Here is an 18,677-nt window from a genome sequence, read left to right on the forward strand (position 1 = left end):
AATGGTGGTGTTGTCCTCTGTATGGTATAGCGCAAATGATTATCAGGTAATCAGCTGTTAATTACTATTTCTTGTTTAATCATAGTAGCTGCATTTATAACCCCCCATTGTACAGTATCCCTAGCCGTAAATTAGAACTTGTTATTCATGATTGTGTATGGCATGATGCTTTTCTCTTAAGATTTTAACAATTTCAAATATAACCAAACTTTACAACCTGAAATATGAAGCATTCATATAACTTATACGTTTTATTGCAAAAATTGTGGAATCGATCATAACGCGTCGATGAATAGGCACTAAATCCGCTGACATATATGCTTATAATAGACGTGATCAAGAAGCATGTCCATGCAGTGGGCTTCACAGAACACCGAACTCACAGTCATATTAAAGCAAACAAAAGGCACACAACACGTGTGAATAATTAGCTTAGCAGTAAAATGACCCAATGTGTAGCACACGAAGGGCAATCATTTTGGCTCTTTAGTTAACAAAATTCAAGCCAAAAGTATCGGGCAGTGGCTTTCTAGTTGGGTGTAGGGACATCGACTTTACGCGTGATTCCTTGTGATTGGCCCTCTCCTTGAACTCGTAATCATGGTTTTGAACAGCATCTAATCTTCATCAAATAAACTCAAGCCCGGCCCCCAACAAAGATTATTCTTTTGGGAAACTTGATTACTAGTATCATTATATATGATGCTCACTACCGATCTACACTCTACGCTCTACAGTCTCCACCACTTTCAGTGCTTCATTTTATCAAATGATTTAACAAATTCCATTATAATGTAGTGCATCACCCACTGGAAGTCATCTTGTTTCAAACAAAGACACCCACAGGATACACTGGTATTGCAAACGAAAAATGATCTGATTTTTCGATCAACTAGCTCGTTCACAACATACACAATCACGAATAACGACATAGTTTTTACTTTAGTATAGATTAAATGGTAATTTACAGTTAATAAAAATGAAAAATTTAAAATCGATAGCACATATACAATTAAATCTGAAAAACAAATATGCATGGTAAGTTTTAATCACCAATATAATTGTTTAATATTCATTTTTTTTAAATGTAGATATTATGTAGATTTAAACTAAATTCTCTCAAATTTTAGTGCAATTAAGATTCAAACTCTAATGGGAATTTGCCAATTTGGTATTGTTTAATGCGATTATTCAATTTTTTTTTTTTGGAAGAATATTACCAGGTCTTTTCGAATTGGACTTCTCACAAACAAGGAAAAGAACAGTATGATTATGATCAGAAGGGTAGAATGGGAAATGGAGAAAAGGCCAATTACTTCCCTCCAAAAACCACTAACAGCAAAATTCCAAATCGAAGACCACTACAATTTTTTATATGGATTAATAAAGTGGCTTGCTGAGATTCTTTCACATAATTGTATTCCTGTATCAAAGTCTTCCCAATTCCCCGTCCTGTATTCTTTTGCCTCCACAAGAACGGACCAACAAAACATAGCCACTGATCAAGTGAGTCAAGTCACAAAGGCAAGCCACATGTATTATACACCATCTATCTACTCTCTTTAATAATTAGCTTTTAATTCCTTTTAACTCAAAAAGACTCACTGCTTATTCTCTGCTTTTGTTGGTTTTTGGATTGTTGTAGATCTACAAATTAAGAAGAAAAGATGATTCAAGAACTCCTAGGAGCAGCTGGTTTTATCAGTGGAGACAGAAAAATCTCCATCACTGGAAGCATTTTTGAAGGCACAACTTCTCCTTTACCACCTTGTACTACTACAACAACTGCCACAGTTACAACAACAACAGCCACAGCAGCACCACCGCCGCCACCACCTCCGCTACCAACAACAACAACCAGTAATACTGATTCTAATATTGGTAATAACACTAATAATACTTCCTCCAACTCGGGGAATAACCAAAACCTGAGGTGCCCGCGTTGTGATTCTTCAAACACCAAGTTCTGTTACTACAACAACTACAATCTCACTCAGCCTCGCCACTTCTGCAAGACTTGCCGTCGTTATTGGACTAAAGGTGGCGCTCTAAGGAATGTTCCAATTGGGGGTGGATGCAGAAAAAACAAGAGCTCATCAACGGTGACTGCAGCTTCTTTTGGAAAATCATCATCATCATCAAGTGCTGCTAATAAGATGAAAACAGTGGCATATGAGATTGGAAGAGGAGGTTTTGTTCATCATCCCCACGAGTATTATTCATCAACCCCAATCATGTGGAATAATTCACCACATAACTCTCAGCTTCTAGCTTTACTGAGAACCTCACAAAACCCTAACATTAACCCAACTGGTCCCTCAACTAGTACTTCTTCTGTGAGAGTGAAAGAAGAGCAAGGTGTGATTGGAACTCATCATGTGATAAAGGGCGAGCCAGTTGGTGATACCGCTGCTGTACTGAACTCTGGAACCATGGTCTTCAACCCTTTAAGCCAGCAGCTGCAGGTTCCTTCTCAGCTCGGTCTCTGGAAAAACAATCAACATCAAATTCAAGCTCCTCAACAAAATGGCTTCCTAGTTGGTCATGAAGTTCAAAACTCAGGGGTTCAAGAACTGTACCAGAGGTTCAAGTCATCAACTAATAACTATTACGCCGATCACTTAGCATCACCAGTAGTTCTAAGCAATGCTGCCTCTTCTACAACAACCATCTTGGAGTCGGCTCCGGTCGCTGGAGGGGAGTTGGGTTACTGGAATCCTGTTTTCTCATGGTCTGATCTTTCAACAACTAATGGTTCTTACCCTTAATCACCTTTTCTGAATTAATCTTATTTTACAGGCTAATCAATGTTGTTGTTTCAGCTGTGTACTTATTGTGTGGCCATGTAGTGTACGAATATGGCTGTAGCATCAGGTGTTAACCCTTTTTGCTCCTCTTTAATTAGTTATGTCATTATACATAAGTGTGCTTAAAGTGTGTTTTAACTTATGAGGGTATAATGTACCAACTCCCAAGGTTAATTAAAAATGAGATAATGAATATATTAGGTACTTTATTTGTATCCTTTTTTATGTTGATGCCGATTGTTTCCGTTAGTACTAGCAAATTAATGTCAGTTTTTTTTAATATTAATAATATCTCAATTACAAATGGTTAGGGTTCATCTTTACTTGCACAGGAATTGCATGCAAGATTCTGGGGTGCCGACATATGTCAGTCTTTTTCTTTATTTTATGAAAAGAGAAAACATTAAACTCATCACGCATAAATTATCATCTCGGTTTGCTAAAAGAATTTAGGGTTACTTACCTTTAATTTTCATACATGAATTGAAGAGATCATGGTGGTGGCATAGAGAATGGCAAATGAAGATTCGCTTAATTGCTTTGTTACAACAGTAAAGTGATGATTGTTAAATTAAAGCGGCCTTTGGGAAGAGTAGAGTTTCCTTAAACAGCACGTAGATTCTCAGTTGTGTAAGAAGGATTCCTCCTGCAGCCTTATGTAAAAGATTGCTTTGCTTCACTTGAATTAGCTTACATTTTATTCGCTTCGATTACGTACTGTCATATAAGTTCTCTTTCTATATCGTGCTTCGTTTTACATTAAAAATCGTTAATGAATTCCGTGTCTTGCTGTTCAATTGAATGCTTGGAAATTATGTATAATAATGAATTGAGATTATCAAAATTTTACAAAATGTATTTATAGTCCCATGCGAGACGATGTTAAAAACGCTTCTAGTTGCATAACTATGTGCATGTAGCATTTTAGCACATGGTTATGCAAAATTTTTTCGACATGGAATGAATGGAACTAATATTTCAAGCATCGTTATTCGTAGCATGAACCATGACGAATACAAATTAAGGCAGGTAAATGGAAATAACGAATGGAGAAAATTTTATTAAGAATATCATAATTAGAAAGTGAATTAACCCAACAATATAACATTTCTTCTTAATTTGCTCACTCTAAGCCTAATTACCCACAGCGTTGTATCTTTTTAAATTTGATTGACAGTCACACCCTCGTAACTGAACTTTAAGGGGAACAAATGGATTTTTTTTTTTTTAAAAAGGAAAATAAGTTGCGACATCGAGAAATATTACTGGGGGCGCTTGGCTTTGCCACAGAACAATGCGTTTGGAGGAACATCGGTCTCAGTAAAGAGGCTGCGTTCATCGTTAGATACTCGGAGATACAACTCCTGGCCAAGATACCGCCTTTCCCAGATTGCACTCCTCAAGTTCCACATACCCTTGTTGTCCAATGATATATATATTGCGCTCCAAGATTGTGGATATACCTGCCAATTAATATATACTTGATTTATTAGTATGCGTAACTTTACAAATTAAATTTTTTGTTTAATTAAATTATACATTTAATTAATCAAACAAATGTGAATGTACATTTTTATTAAATTCATTCATGGGACTTTTATTCATGGATAAAATTTTTATGTTATCATTTTACCTGGACAGTGTGTCTGGTAATAGCATCATTCAAATTGTAGCGTTTCCTTATGTCAGCTGTCCACGTACCGGAACCATAACTGAAATTTGAAGACATCACTACTTGAGTTAAATGACTTAATTGATTAATAAATGCAAGTGGAGTGTGGAGTAGGGGCCGGCCTACCCAACAACATAGAAACTGGATCCATCGAGATGCCAAGACTGGACAGAGGCCTCATTGTTCTGGAAGACAATTTCAACGTAGTCATGAAGAGTTGTTGGAATGACAGAGGCGCCAAGCTTTGCGGGAGCGCCAGGAGTTGGTGTGTCCTTGATGGTATTCAAATCGAAGACGCCGGGAATGTTAAACCAGTCGGCAAGCTTCAATGGGGTGATCGGGTTCACATAGGAGATCCCATTAACAGCATACCGGAGCTTGTTGTTTATCTTTGTCGCTGAATTGGCCAGTACAATTGTCCTCACAACTTTTATTGTACCGTAGTGGAATGATCCTTGAGGATTAGGCCTGGCTGCATTTGCTGTCAAATTTGTTCTGATGGTCCTCGCTTGTTTCATAGACCAGTGAATGTGATAAGTGGGAGCAATAGGCAATGGGAGAGAGGGTGGGGTGTTGGAACCATCATAGTGAAGGATTGCAGTGGTAGTGAGAATTGGCTTTGTGAACCGAGTTGAAGCAACGATGTAATAGTCCTTTGGTGGTCCGTGCATGGCAACTATAACAGCAATTGATTGACCAACATGAATATCAATCGACTCATACGATTCCTGCAGGCAGTGAGCTCCTTCTACTTCAACAAGTGTCAGCGTATGGCCTTGGATCCTGAAGTTGATTGAGGTTGCTATGCCCACATTTGATACTCTGAATTTGTAGGTCTTTCCTGGTATAATTCACCCAATATTAATTAATAATATCCTTTTTAATTAAGAATTATCAAATTTCTATTGCGACGAAAAATCATCAATTTGATGGAATAGGTTATTACTTAATTACTCTACCTTTTTGGCCCGTGAAGGATAAAGAGTTATGATGCCCATTGATAAGAAGAGCATCAGGAACAGGCAATGGATACCCGTCCTCCAGTCTTTTCTGTAGTGCCTGCAAACATTAATTAAGTTGAATTAGAACTTTTCTTTGCTGTTGTTCCCTTGAATGTTTCACTTAGAATTAGGATTCTCTCTCTTGATGTGAACTCTCACGAACCTTGTGACTGCTAAAGTTCTTAAACCAGTCGCTAACGAGTAGGGTAAATTCACCATCAGGGATGTGATATGGCACCGATATCACGGACCTTTGAGCAACATTAACAGCCCCGAAACCACCAAAAGCCCTGTGCACTTTGGTTGAAGGGAAGTAATTGAAGGTTCCAATCTGATCTTTCATCTGGAACTTGTATGTCCAGTTAGAGTTTGGAGGGATTGGACAATTGGTTCCCAGCACTCCATCTTGCCATGTGGTCCTTCTCTGCTTAACTCCATTCCTAAATTCCCAACGCATAAATTCGTGTAATAAAAAAATATGGTGTGAGCCATTTAAATCTATGTTACACGAATGTATTAAGAAACAAGTAAACTGTAACATTTAACAAATTAAGAGAAAATTAAAAGCATTAAATATTAATGAGGCTAACCATGTAATGAGGAAAGGCTCGTCCAACTTATTAATGAGATTGACAATTATGTTATCATTAGTCACGGCCTCAATTGCAGGGCCAGGAAATTGTCCATTGATAAGGATACCCTGCAGAATAAAACAAATTTTTTTTAAAAAAAAAATATGAAATGAATAAATCAATCAGAAAGCAGATCACTTAATTTGTGAAATGAAAAACAGAGCTTAGGTCAGCTGAATTCAATTAGCAACATGCAGCTTTTTGTTCAATTGAGGTTTAGAAAAGGGATCAGAATCCTCTCTTGATCGGATTTTTATATTAGCAAATTCTGTTAATATGATTGATGGTTAATAAATTTAAAAAAATTAATTAAATCCTAATAATCCACTAACACTAAAACACATGTAGCATGAGATCTGTAAAAATTAGAAGTGTTTAGATAAGAAAAAGATCATGATCCTGCTAACCTGCTGAGGAACACCAAAGGGAGAAATTGTTCCATAGGTAACAGTCCACGTGTAGGATCTATATGGGTCTTCTGCATTAACCCAGAAGACACACAAGCAAGCCAATATTCCAATCAAAATTTCCAAGAAAATGGCTCCTTTCATTTTATCACAAATCTTTCCTCCAAATACTCGTAACGTGGGTTCTGCCAAAGCAAATTAAGAAACATTTCCACAGGACCAAATCAGTAGTATTTAATTGGTTGACAAATACACAGATATAATTCAAACAAAACCACAGTATGATTAAAGAGAAACGTACCAGTTGGCAGTTGAATTAATCAGTCTGCTCACTCACGAGGAATGAGGAGATGAAAGAAAACGAGAGTACAAGTGAAGTTGTACGTACGTAAAAAATCGATGGCACACGAACAATCTCGGATGGTTTGGCGACGTTATATAAAACAAGTAAAGAATGAATATCGTAGTTCACAACATTGCAGTCTCAGCATGGACACGAAAAGCAATGCATGATTGTTCATTTGCGGCGCACTTCATGCTCAACTCTACACTCTTTCACAGCTCATGGTGAGGCTGAGCTTCCAAAAAATAATACTAATAATATTAAAAACCTACCAAGTTGGTAAATTGACTTCAATTGTTTTTGTAACCATCCAATAATATAATATTTAATTTCTCAGTTTGCTTGCTATATTGAAAATCGTCAGTGGTGTTGATGGGGTGGCGGTGGCGGGAAGAGATCTAGAGAGAGATGCAAGCCAGGAAGCGGGAGTGGCGCATCCGAGAACGGATCATCATTAATGCCAGTAACATATGCATGTAAATTGTAATTGACTTCTTCATTTTGTTTCGTAGTAAATTAATTTCATAATTTTGGGAAAATTGATTCAAAACAAGTGAACGCGGAAAGAGAATGCTGAATGCGGATTTGCGGACTCTGGAGTTTGAGGGTTTTAATGAATTGAATTTAGTTATTAAATTATGCATATGGCCATGGGGATCAAAATCACAGTCACAATCACATCTTCACATCGTAGAAGAAGCAAGAACAGATCGTACTAAACTCAAAATTTTACAAACTGGTCCGAGAAACTTATTATATAATTCATTTCGATTTAAACTTAAGCAATCTGTTTTCACATGATGCAAGTCACCAATTGCATCTAGGATGCATTCCATTTCCAAGGACAGATCTATAAAATTAAACAAAAGATAAAACTACACATGCTACATGCCATGCGATATTAAATTCCCATCATATGCCCTCAAAAACCAACAATATTGTGTTACATCTTGACCTCGAAACTTTCTCCATAGCTGTTCAGTGTCTTTAAACATTCTTTCTGGGCACTCGTTTTCAAAGTTCGTGATCATACTAGAATTTTTTCAGTCTTATTTGTATATACACGACTCATACTTTATTTTTATTTTATTTTATTTTCATTTATATTCATCTTTATTATCAACAGTCTGAGACAAATTCTTTGACAGATTTCAGCAATATTTGTTTCGCAATCAAATAGTTGTCGTTTCAGCAGCAACGATTTGAGAAGCGCCTAACCATTGTTGATCATGGTGAGTTTTGATGCTTGAAAGCAACTAATGATTTTGTTGGTGTAGCACTTCTTTATATGTGCAAGTGAAAGCTAAAATCTGAAATTTGGCAGGTCATAAGTGGCCAGCATATATAATCAATCGAATAATTACCACGCTAGGGCTCTTTGAATTTTGCAATAGTAGTAATGGCACAAGTAAACTTACAATTTGAAGCATATCATGATTTTTGTTCACTGTTTAAGGGCTGACGTAAAAATGTACAATAAAAATTTTTAACACTTGTTCCAATATAGTTAGTTCATGTCAGTTTGCTATATGATTTAAATGGACTAAATTCATATTAACTCAAAATGACAATCCCAATTAAAGACGGTCATAATTTTGGATACTTGTTTCACAATTTACATAACCGAACCACAAGCATGAACATGAAACAGAAAGCAGCAGGCATCATGTATCAGGGACTGAATTTATAAAACCTTTGAAAAATTGAGTAAAAAGCATTTCAGGCTAACACCATAACATTTTAACCATACATGTCTATGGATATACTCCATTTAAACATTTCTAAGATGTACAAATAAAGAATCCGCACACTTTTCTCTTCTTTTAATCTCTCTGCTCACTCTTGCAGTCATACCAGCATGACTGATCATGTATTAAAGAGACGGTGGATCATATTAAGGGTGATGACCAACAGCTTTGCCACAAACAAGAATATTAGAAGGAATGTCGTACTCATTAGCAAGGCTGTGGACCGCATTCCAAACCTTGAGATAAAATTGTTGCCCAAGATACTGCCTTTCCCAAATTGCAGACCTCATATTCCACATTCCTTGGTTGTCCAAGGACACCAATATAGCAGTCCAAGACTGTGGATATACCTGTAACAAAACATATGCATACAAGGAAAAACTCGTCAGAAATTAATAAGAAATTTGAGCAGAAGGTTGCTGTTGTCTACATCTTGAATATGTTACAGCAAGCATTTGAAAGGTAACATGCATTGAGGATCATTTTGCCTTGAATTAAAACATAGCATTGCTCACAATGTAGTCAAATACAAGTGATAAAAGTTTAGTAGACAGAAATGCTACTCTTAAACATTTTCTTGTCTAAATATCAAGGAAAATCAAAATTGATGATATAGGGGTAGGAAAATTTTCCTGTTTGTAGGAGTATGGAATTTGAGATCAAGAAGGCAAGGGGGTCAAATATGTCATCAGAAAGAACCGCATAAGAGCAAATATGACAACAGACTTTCTACTATTAACAATATTAAGTAATTGAACTATGGTTTAGGTTACCTGAGCAGTGTGTCTAGTCAGAGTGTCAGCAAGATTGTAGGTTCTTCTCTTTTCGGCTGCCCACTGTCCAGACCCATACCTGTCCAGGATGCAAAAGCAATGATTAGAACCTACCCAACTATCGAGAAGCAAATAGAACAAGACTATGGACTTACCCAACAACCCAGAAATCATAACCATCAAGATGCCAGGATTGCATCGTCTTTTCATTGTTTTGAAACACAACTTCAATATATTCGTGGAGGTTGACTTGCATAACTGAGGTGGCTACTGATGAAGCGCCACCAGATGGAACACTTTGGATAGAATTCACACTGAAAATTCCAGGGATGTTAAAGTAATCGGCGAGCTTCAGAGGGGTATCAGAATTTACATAGGAGATACCATTAACTGCATAACGCAGCTTTCCGTTTATTAAAGGTGCTGAGTTAGCCAAAACGATCGTCCTTGTTGTGTTAATCTTTCCATAATGGAATGAACCCTGAGGATTAGGCCTGGCAGCATTTGCCGTCAAATTCCACCTGCAAGAGAAGTTCAAACAATTAAACTGAATTATTTATACTCCAGATGTCACTGTCCAACAATACCTAAAGGCCAAGAATCCTAATATGATTCGAGCTCACGAGGGAGGATAGCAAACATCTTCTGAGAAACCTCAGATCTTCTAAAGTGATTGATACCTGAAAGTTCTAGCTTGCTTCATAGACCAATGAATTTCATAAGTAGGACCAGTTGGCAGGGGTCCAGAAGCTGGGGAGTGAGAGTTTGTGTAGTGTAATACTGCAGTAGCAGTGAGAACATTCTTAGTAAACCGTGTGGATGCAACAATGTAGTAGTCCTTTGGAGGCTGATTGAAGGTTACTAAGACAGAAACAGATTGACCCACATGTACGTCAAGTGAGTCATAAATGTTTTGAATTGTATGAGATCCTTCAACCTCAACTAGCTTCATTGTATGGCCCTGAATCCTGAAGTTGAATGAGGTCGATAAGCCCACATTTGATATCCTAAACATGTAGGTTTTTCCTGGAAGCCCCAAAAAAAAAAAAAAGGAACAATTGTTGGTAAAGATGTATTTATAGAAGAACTTTATTTTTCAAGGAATCACAAAAATGTTTAGCCAGATGCAGAAGGCAACCTTGATCACCGTTGAAGGTGGTATGACCCTGACCATTGATAAGGACTCCATCTGGAAATGGAAGAGACTTCCCTGAGTCCAAAGTCTGTCGTAATATCTGCAGTCATCAAGACACATTATGATCAATAATATGAAAACGATAGATAACCAACAGAAGCATAGAAATAAGAGACAAAACTCATTGAAGTCCAAAGTCCGTCATAATTCAGCTTTATAACATTAATTTCCAACATCACAGAGAAGGAAATTGACTACCCATAGCAGTAACATATTCACCATCCATATTGTATTTAGATTCACTCTGCAGCTAGATTGGCAACGAACTTAAATGTTCTTTACCTCCATTACTAACTTTTATCTTGGAGAGAAAATTGTAGGCTCCATTTGATGGTGGGGAAGTACCTGAATATAGATGAAAACTTAAAAAAAATTACTAGAAACAAGCTTAAAAACTTAGAAGCATAGTCCCATCTCAAGGTTTTTCCACAGGGGAGACAAACTATGTGGCCAATATTTGGGTCAGAACCAGTATCCTCACTAGTCAGAGTCAATGTGTCATCCAATTTCTAACATACTATGCCATTACTTCGGCATTTAGGCTTATTGAACTGTATAAAACCTCAATAAGGGGCAGTATTCGGTACTAAGAACATAAACCTCAACATTATTATCCACCATGGGTATTTATAGCAGTATATATGTATTAAAAAAAAAACTCTGTATATGATGAATAAAAAATATCTAACTTCTGAGAGTAATGAATAAAAAATATCTAGCTCACCTTATGGTTTGTCTTGAACCAGTCGCCAATTAATAAAGTGAAATCTCCATCCTGGATTGGGTAAGGGATCGGTATTCGAGGTCTCTGATAGATATTGATTCCTCCATATCCTCCAGCAGCTCGGTGCATCAGAGTTGATGGGAAGTAAAAGTAGGACCCAATCTGATCCTTGGTTTGAAATTTGTAAGTGTAGTTGGAGTTTGGAGGAATGGGGCAATTGGTTCCAAGGACTCCATCTTGCCATGAATTCTTCCTTTGTTTAATTCCATTCCTGTTCATGACATAACCAGGTCTTCTTAGACAATGACATTTTTTCCAGATGCCAAAATCAAGTAACATTAACAATGCCAATCATTTTTTTACAAAACTCCACAATCTAGTCTAGCAAGGAGGGTTCGACCCTTGAAAGCGGATTTCCAAAGGAAAGTACAGAGACTAAACATTAGACCTCCGATCATTCAATGATTAAAATCAAGAGAATATACACCTTCACTGAACTCAACTCGCACAGATGCAACCATCTACATCAAAAACAAAAACTACCCAAGATCGAACTCATTAATTTACAAAGCGTGTAGGGGTAAAAAAACGATATTTCATCCACTTAAAACTGTAAAACCTAAGAGGAAGAGCTGCAAAAACACAGAGAGAGAGAGAGAGAGAGAGCAGAACTCACCAAGTAAGGAGAAAAGGTTGATCTAGCTTGTTAATGACATTGAGTATGATATTATCATTGGTTACCACATCCAATCTAGGACCGGGAAACTGACCATTAATAAGAATAACCTGCAGGCAAAACCAAACTCAAAACCTTGAGACACCCATTAACAAAAAATCCAATGCTAGATTCAAAGTTACGACAAAAACAACAATAAACCCACACCCACCTCTTGGGGAACGCCAAGAGGAGACAAAGTGCCAGAAGTGACAGTCCAAGTGTAAAATCTATACGGGTCGTCTGCCTTCACCAAAGCAACACTCAAGGCAGCCAAAACTACACAGACCAGTAGCGGCAGCAAGAGTGTTCTCGCCATTGCTTCTGCAAAATGTCGCACAGAACAAAACAACTACAACTGTAAATTATGTTACTAACAAACTGAATGAGACAACGTCACTGGTCACTTTCTTTTTATTTACTTTCCGTCTTCTTAATTCTTATGCATGCTAGAAATAGAAATGTCGAGAAAAAAAATGAAAAATGAAGATATCACAATCACATACCAAAGTTGAGTCGAGTCGAGTTGAGAGTCTAATGGAATCTAATCTAAGCTTCTGGCCGCAATCTAAAGAATAAGCGAGTTGGTTTTTATAACTATAGTGGGGGTGCCCGGGTGGGGGCACAAAGCTTCACCAGTGAAATTATCCTGAGTTTGGTACTTTTTCAGCAAGTCCTTTTATATTCCTTTTCTCCGCTAATATGCGGCGCATTTGACGCGTTTCCGCGTTATGGTAAATTGGTAATTGCTTTAAGTGAAGCAAATAAAAGCACCTCAAATCCCGCCATTGATTAATAACCTTTTTTTTTGCTTTCTTTCCTTTCACTAGTCTTTTGACTTGTAATGCACCACTTATTTTTCGAGAATTTCTTTTGCTATGAAATTTGCCATATACACAAAATTGCTGTCCTGCCCCGATCAAGTTGATAAGATCGTAAGGGCAATAATGGCACATTAATTATTTTATAAATGCAGTGAATAGGTCACTCACATGCAGTTCTGTAAGTGTGAACCCAAAAGAGCACGGGGCATGGTTGTCACTCATTAATGTATTCTCCACTTATCTTTGTCCAAGAATTCTGAGAAGCTCTGGAAATGCGTGGCAGCCTGTTAAATGCTGCATTCATTTCTCCCGATAAAAACTGTGTAAATTAAAAAAAAAAATAGAAATACATTTGTTTATCATGTATGCTAAAAGTTAAAATAAAACCAAAAAAAAATTCTCAGTTAATTGCATATTGAACCCTTTATCGTTCGGTTCGGATCATGCAAATATAGACTTTAAATCGTAATCAATTAAATTCACAGTTCGAGTCTTCATCATAACAAAGAAACAAACCATGTGTTTCCTCTTCATGTATTTGAACATGGAAGCATTCTGCATTTGATATAGGTTTTGTATGTTGCTGGAACATATGTCTTTGTAAACAGTAAATAATTATAAAGTGAATGAATTTAACATGCAGTTATTGTATTTAACTAAAAGCCCATTCTCCATTCAAACGAAAGCATATAATCAGCTAGAATTAATCCTATTCCTACCTAACTAATAATAAATTAATGATGAAGCTAGCTAGCTACCCGTAATTAAAAAAATAAAGGCGGTCGACAGATTCCTTAATTTTATACTGTGTTTTTAGCCTAGAGTCACATGCACCACCACCACTATCACCATAAGTCAACAACCATTTCATGATTTTACCCCAATCAGCCTCTTCAAATAAACTAACACGTTAATTATCAATTTTGAAATAAGCTAAGTAAAATGATTATTAATGGAATAACATAGCCAGTCGAGGCTAATTTTTAATTAAAAACGCGATGATTACTTAAGATTTGTTGGAAGCCGAAAAATGAAGGTGAAAGGTAATAATGAGGTGTCACATGTGATGCTGGATACCATATTAACAACAAATGGACTTTTCTTTTGACTTCCAACATTCGTGTGGGTTCCACACGTTTTGCCAGTTTGCCACTGCGCGTGACCCACCGTTCACCTCACCTCGCCTGCTCATTTTGGTTAAGCCCTTTTCCTCCTTCTAATTAGCGGTGGTTGGAGCAAATTTGGGGAATAAAATAAATTCAGTATTGGAAGTTGAAGCTGCAAGCGATGTTCCATTATGATGTTTGGTGATAATGGAGTCAAAGAGATCTAGCTATTGAGAGGCAAAGCCAAGTAATTATGATAATCGAAGAAGCATCAAGCCAGGGCGTTATAATTATATTTATACATATACCATCATACTCATCATCCGAAGGTATAATATGTTGGGTTATGAGAAAATTTTTCTATTTTTAAATAATTAGTTTTCAACATCGGCAATGAATTTCCGGTATTGAAAATTAAGGGACTGGTATTTAGGTTGGATTTTTCTGGTAGTGTCTTGAAATATAGTCGATCCTAATTTATTCAAAATTTATTGTTGTTGAGCTAACCTCATAAGTATAACTTGGAGCCTATGTTGGCGACCTGATTTATAAGTACGACATGAGATCTATGTAAATGACCTAATTTAAGAATACAACCTCAAGACTATATGAACGACTGAGAAATTCATTTATCTAGGCTGAAAGTGAAATAATCTGACCTTGAAATTCTCTTATCCGACCTGAGAATTAGCTTGACATGGAAAATTGCTAGTTAAGAGAACATGGCCTAATTTATAGGGAAGTTGTGTGCCACGATCTATTTAAACCACCTCTAAGTTACAACCACTTGCAACTACTGAAGAAAGCGAGCTGAAGTTAAAGAGATAACCGTCTACGACCAAGAGCCTATTTAAATTGAAAAGCGCATCAGATGAGGGGGTTAGTAAAATCAACCAAAGCTTCTACAAGATTTTCAGCTCCTTTACTGAAAAATTACTTGACTTTAACTCATTCATAATTCTTCATTCTCATTTTTTCTTCTTTTATACATAATTTCTGACTTAAACATCGGAGGGTCTACGCCGGTGTATCCTAACCGTGTTTTCTGGTTGGCAGGTATAGAAAGTTGCGATCAGACTCCCCACCAATGTATCCTAACCGTGTTTTTTGGTTGGTAGGTATAGAAAGTTGCGATCAAACTTGCGTTTGAGCTTTTATTCGCACTATAATTCTCCAAAAGAAACAAATTCAGTTGTTAAGGTCGTTTTTCAGCATCAACATAATAGAAGAAGCATCATTGATTAAGAGTGTTTTTATTGCTCTAAATGATGCGAGATTCGTAGACACACACACACACACAGCGGTGTTGTATCTATTTTCTCCCAACACCACTTGAGATAGGAACAATAATAGATGGAGGCACATATGCACACATAGTAAATAAAGAACACAGTAAAATAGGATTAGTAAAATGGTCCGGCAATCTCACTTCGATATTTAAGTCAGCTAAAGTTTCATATCGTATACTCATTTTTCTTAAAATCTCCTAGATGTAATTTTACGTGTTTTAAAAAAATACATCTAAATAATTTTATTTAACTTACTTTAAAAAAAATTAAACTTATATTTATTTCAATCATTTCATAATAAAACGATACTATTACAATAAAATTTACTTAATACATGTAAGTTTTTAATTTTTTTTTAAATTGATTAAGCATCAGGTTACTGTATTACACAGAGATATTTACAAATGACAACATATCATTGCACTGATATTTACAATCAGATATATACCTGGGACTTACATTATTATATTTTTTATTCTATAAAGTACATGCCCAACCAAATACCTCTCATGGGAGAGAGATGTCTCTACTCCACTCGCATTTCGCAAGAGAGAAAGATATTATAAGCAATCTTCACACAATTATAATTAATTGAAAGAGTTTGAGTCCGTAGAGACTCGAACTATTACTTTCATAGTCATACTTAACTTTAAAGATAATGATTCACCACTGGGCCTAAAGCCCAAGTGGCTATGTAAGTTTTTAATTAGCAGCTTGTTTCACTGCAATCACAGTTTGGCCCTGAACAAATATTTACTCGACGTATATAAAGGGATTGTCAAAGGGCTTGTCGTATGCGTTGAATATCTAAAGCAGTGGCATAATACGGGATTGTCCAGGGGACTACGGCTACTTCAATAGATTGGACTCGTGTCAGAAATGGAAATGTGCCATTGCGAGATCATCTAACAAAACCAAAACGAGGTGCCACAACAGTGAGTGCATGGCGTCCACGTTACCTTCATACTTCCACACGTGTAACACTAGAAGAAAAGATTGAAAGCGTTCTCTCTAAATGAATTGGAAAATGGCGTTGCCGCACTGCCTCAGCCTCATCCATAACTTCGAACCAGAAAATAACATACAAACAAACTAATTAACAAAAATAATTCGATAACTGTTCGCAGTTGAAGTCGTAGACATAACACTAAATCGAATAACTACAGAATAAAGAAGTGTTGATAGAATGGACGGTACAGCTGGTACAGAAGGATCGTCGTCGTCTTGTTCTGATTCAGTAGGTATTGCAAGAGATGTATTCCTCTGGAGAAGAAAGAATCTGAGTTTCACACTTCTATTGGTTTCAACAGCTATTTGGGTGCTGCTGGAGGTCTATCAATTTAACTTCCTCACTGTGGCTTCGTGGCTTGCAATGTCCATTGTTTCTTTCACCTTTCTCTCTGGAAGCATTATGAGACTTCTTGGCAAGTACGATCCGTAGCTAGTAGCTGGTGATATACATAAGATATAAATTTTGATCACCCTTTTGATTAATTAGTCGTCTTTTTATTATTTATATATTTCCTTTTATTTATTTATTTAATTAGTTACTACATAATTGGTCTTTCTATATTTATATAGAGAACCACCGAAGTTGTCGGGATTGGAGATTTCTGAGAAGTCAGCTTTGGAAGTTGCGAATTCCTTTAGAGGAGTGGTTGAGGAATTTACAAGATGGATGTTTCATGTGAGTGTTGAGAAACAGTGGTTTGTTTTTGCTCAAGCAGTTGCTGGATTGCTAGTGCTCTCCTATGTGGCCACATTTTCTGATCTGCTTACTCTCCTTTACACGGGTATTATTTAGTGCATCAAAAGAAAGAAACTCTTATGTGCACATCTTTTCTCACAATCACATGCAACTGTTAATGAACTATAAAATTGCGTTTCTTGCAGGAATTGTGATGGGGATGACGGTTCCTGTGATATATGAAAAATATGGGGATAAAATAAAGAGATGCGGGGAGACGGCGAAGGTGAAATCAAGGAGATTTTACGAGGAGGTCGATGAGAAGGTAATTAAGAAATTGAAGAGCAAGTTTGTCACCAAAGACAAAGAGGAGATCAAGGAGAAGAAGATCGAGTAGTAATTGCATCTCTGCATGCATGCATGCATGGCTCTTAATTTCGTATTTATAATATTATTTAAGCAATGTACATTTTCCTTTTTATATTTAATGAACTTCTCTATCAGCTGTTGATTAATATAATACGTCTTTAAAAAGTCGGAGCTTGGAATTTCCAAATTAATGTTATTTATTAGTGCCTTAATTAACCAGCATCGTAGTAATATTAAATTTAATTACACATATCTTGTATGGATCAAAGCTTCGAATTTTCAAATGAAAGTTATTTATTAGTAGCTTAAGTAGTTCAAGAGTTGCAACTTGCAAAGCAGTCTACAACAATTAAGCTACTCGACTCGACCATATATACCTCTTCTTTGTTAAGTCTGCTCACTGTGGAGAATGTACAGAGGCTAAGCAGAGCAAGCTCAGGAAGCTAAATCAAGTCAGCGGTGTTGAGTCAGCAAAGGTTGTTAAGGAAAGTGACAGCTCAGCTCACAGCTCTTCATGAGTTGTTAAGTTTGTTATTAATCAAATAGTCCGAGCATGTAACTAAATGCAATCAGCTTAGTGATTAGTAATTGAAGTTAGTTACAGGTTGTTAAAGTCACTGTGTATATATATATATGTGAACCGTTGCGTTGATTCAGTCAGTGAGGAAAATTGTAGATTCAGTAAAAGCAAGTTTTCTCTGAGATTTTCTCTCAAACCAAACACATTTATTCTTGATTTTTACATTCGGGAAGTTTGAAATTAAAATGGTGCTGTGAGTAAACTATTTTACTTGCTAGATGAATGAATTAATCAAAATTTTGAGGACAAAGTAAATTTAATTAGTTAAGTTAGAACGTATACATAGTCCATCAAACCGATCTCCGGCACAATGGTATTGCTATTATTTCTTGTCCATGGCAGGCCTTTTAGCCGCCACCACTAGCACACCAGACCATGAGAACTTAAGATGGCTAATCAGATCTAGTAGGACGGTACTACAGATTATCTCCTCTATAATATATAGGTGTTTTAGAACTCTATAGACAATTAAAATAAATTTTGCTTTTATTATAATGAAACTAAAAAAAAATTGTTAATGTTTTAAGGTTGTGCAAATGAATTATATAAATGAAACTAAAAAAAATTGTAAAAGAGAGAGAGAGAGAAAAGCATATATTTCAATTAATTTTGGGGTGCAAGGAAAGAGAATTGAGTTTTATTAATTTATTTTTGAGATAGAACAAATGATTCAATCTAGTTGCAAATTTTATATTCACTAATTATATGAGTATTTAATAATTGGAGGAAGATGCTCCAAGTATTTTATTTTTCATTAAAAGAGATCAAACATAGAGAAAATATATATATATATATATATAAGTGA

At 36.2% G+C, this 18,677-nt stretch overlaps 4 protein-coding genes across 4 annotated transcripts; 2 read left to right on the forward strand and 2 right to left on the reverse strand.

The window, feature by feature from the left end:
• The first annotated feature begins 1,399 nt into the window (after window positions 1–1,399).
• On the forward strand, window positions 1,400–3,046 carry LOC18036293 (dof zinc finger protein 1). Its single transcript, XM_024180729.1, has 2 exons — window positions 1,400–1,535; window positions 1,646–3,046. The coding sequence occupies exon 2, from the start codon at window positions 1,668–1,670 to the stop codon at window positions 2,766–2,768; it is 1,101 nt and encodes a 366-aa protein (XP_024036497.1). The 5' UTR covers window positions 1,400–1,535; window positions 1,646–1,667; the 3' UTR covers window positions 2,769–3,046.
• Window positions 3,047–4,069: 1,023 nt separating this feature from the next.
• LOC18036333 (L-ascorbate oxidase homolog) lies at window positions 4,070–6,663 on the reverse strand. The gene is made up of 7 exons (XM_006425759.2): window positions 6,520–6,663; window positions 6,071–6,180; window positions 5,644–5,920; window positions 5,439–5,538; window positions 4,606–5,320; window positions 4,441–4,519; window positions 4,070–4,270 (listed from the first exon to the last, which is right to left on the reverse strand). The coding sequence occupies exons 1-7, from the start codon at window positions 6,661–6,663 to the stop codon at window positions 4,070–4,072; spliced, it is 1,626 nt and encodes a 541-aa protein (XP_006425822.2).
• A 1,916-nt stretch (window positions 6,664–8,579) lies between these two features.
• Window positions 8,580–12,669, reverse strand: LOC18036346 (L-ascorbate oxidase homolog). Its single transcript, XM_006425760.2, has 9 exons — window positions 12,524–12,669; window positions 12,190–12,341; window positions 11,979–12,088; window positions 11,303–11,573; window positions 10,522–10,618; window positions 10,064–10,409; window positions 9,539–9,904; window positions 9,384–9,462; window positions 8,580–8,960 (listed from the first exon to the last, which is right to left on the reverse strand). The coding sequence occupies exons 2-9, from the start codon at window positions 12,334–12,336 to the stop codon at window positions 8,757–8,759; spliced, it is 1,620 nt and encodes a 539-aa protein (XP_006425823.1). The 5' UTR covers window positions 12,337–12,341; window positions 12,524–12,669; the 3' UTR covers window positions 8,580–8,756.
• A 3,753-nt stretch (window positions 12,670–16,422) lies between these two features.
• Window positions 16,423–17,320, forward strand: LOC18036354 (reticulon-like protein B13). The gene is made up of 3 exons (XM_006425761.2): window positions 16,423–16,664; window positions 16,818–17,029; window positions 17,130–17,320. The coding sequence occupies exons 1-3, from the start codon at window positions 16,423–16,425 to the stop codon at window positions 17,318–17,320; spliced, it is 645 nt and encodes a 214-aa protein (XP_006425824.1).
• Window positions 17,321–18,677: the final 1,357 nt, after the last annotated feature.

This window comes from Citrus clementina, unplaced genomic scaffold (assembly GCF_000493195.1).
Source record: "Citrus clementina cultivar Clemenules unplaced genomic scaffold, Citrus_clementina_v1.0 scaffold_7, whole genome shotgun sequence".
NCBI lineage: Eukaryota > Viridiplantae > Streptophyta > Magnoliopsida > Sapindales > Rutaceae > Citrus > Citrus x clementina.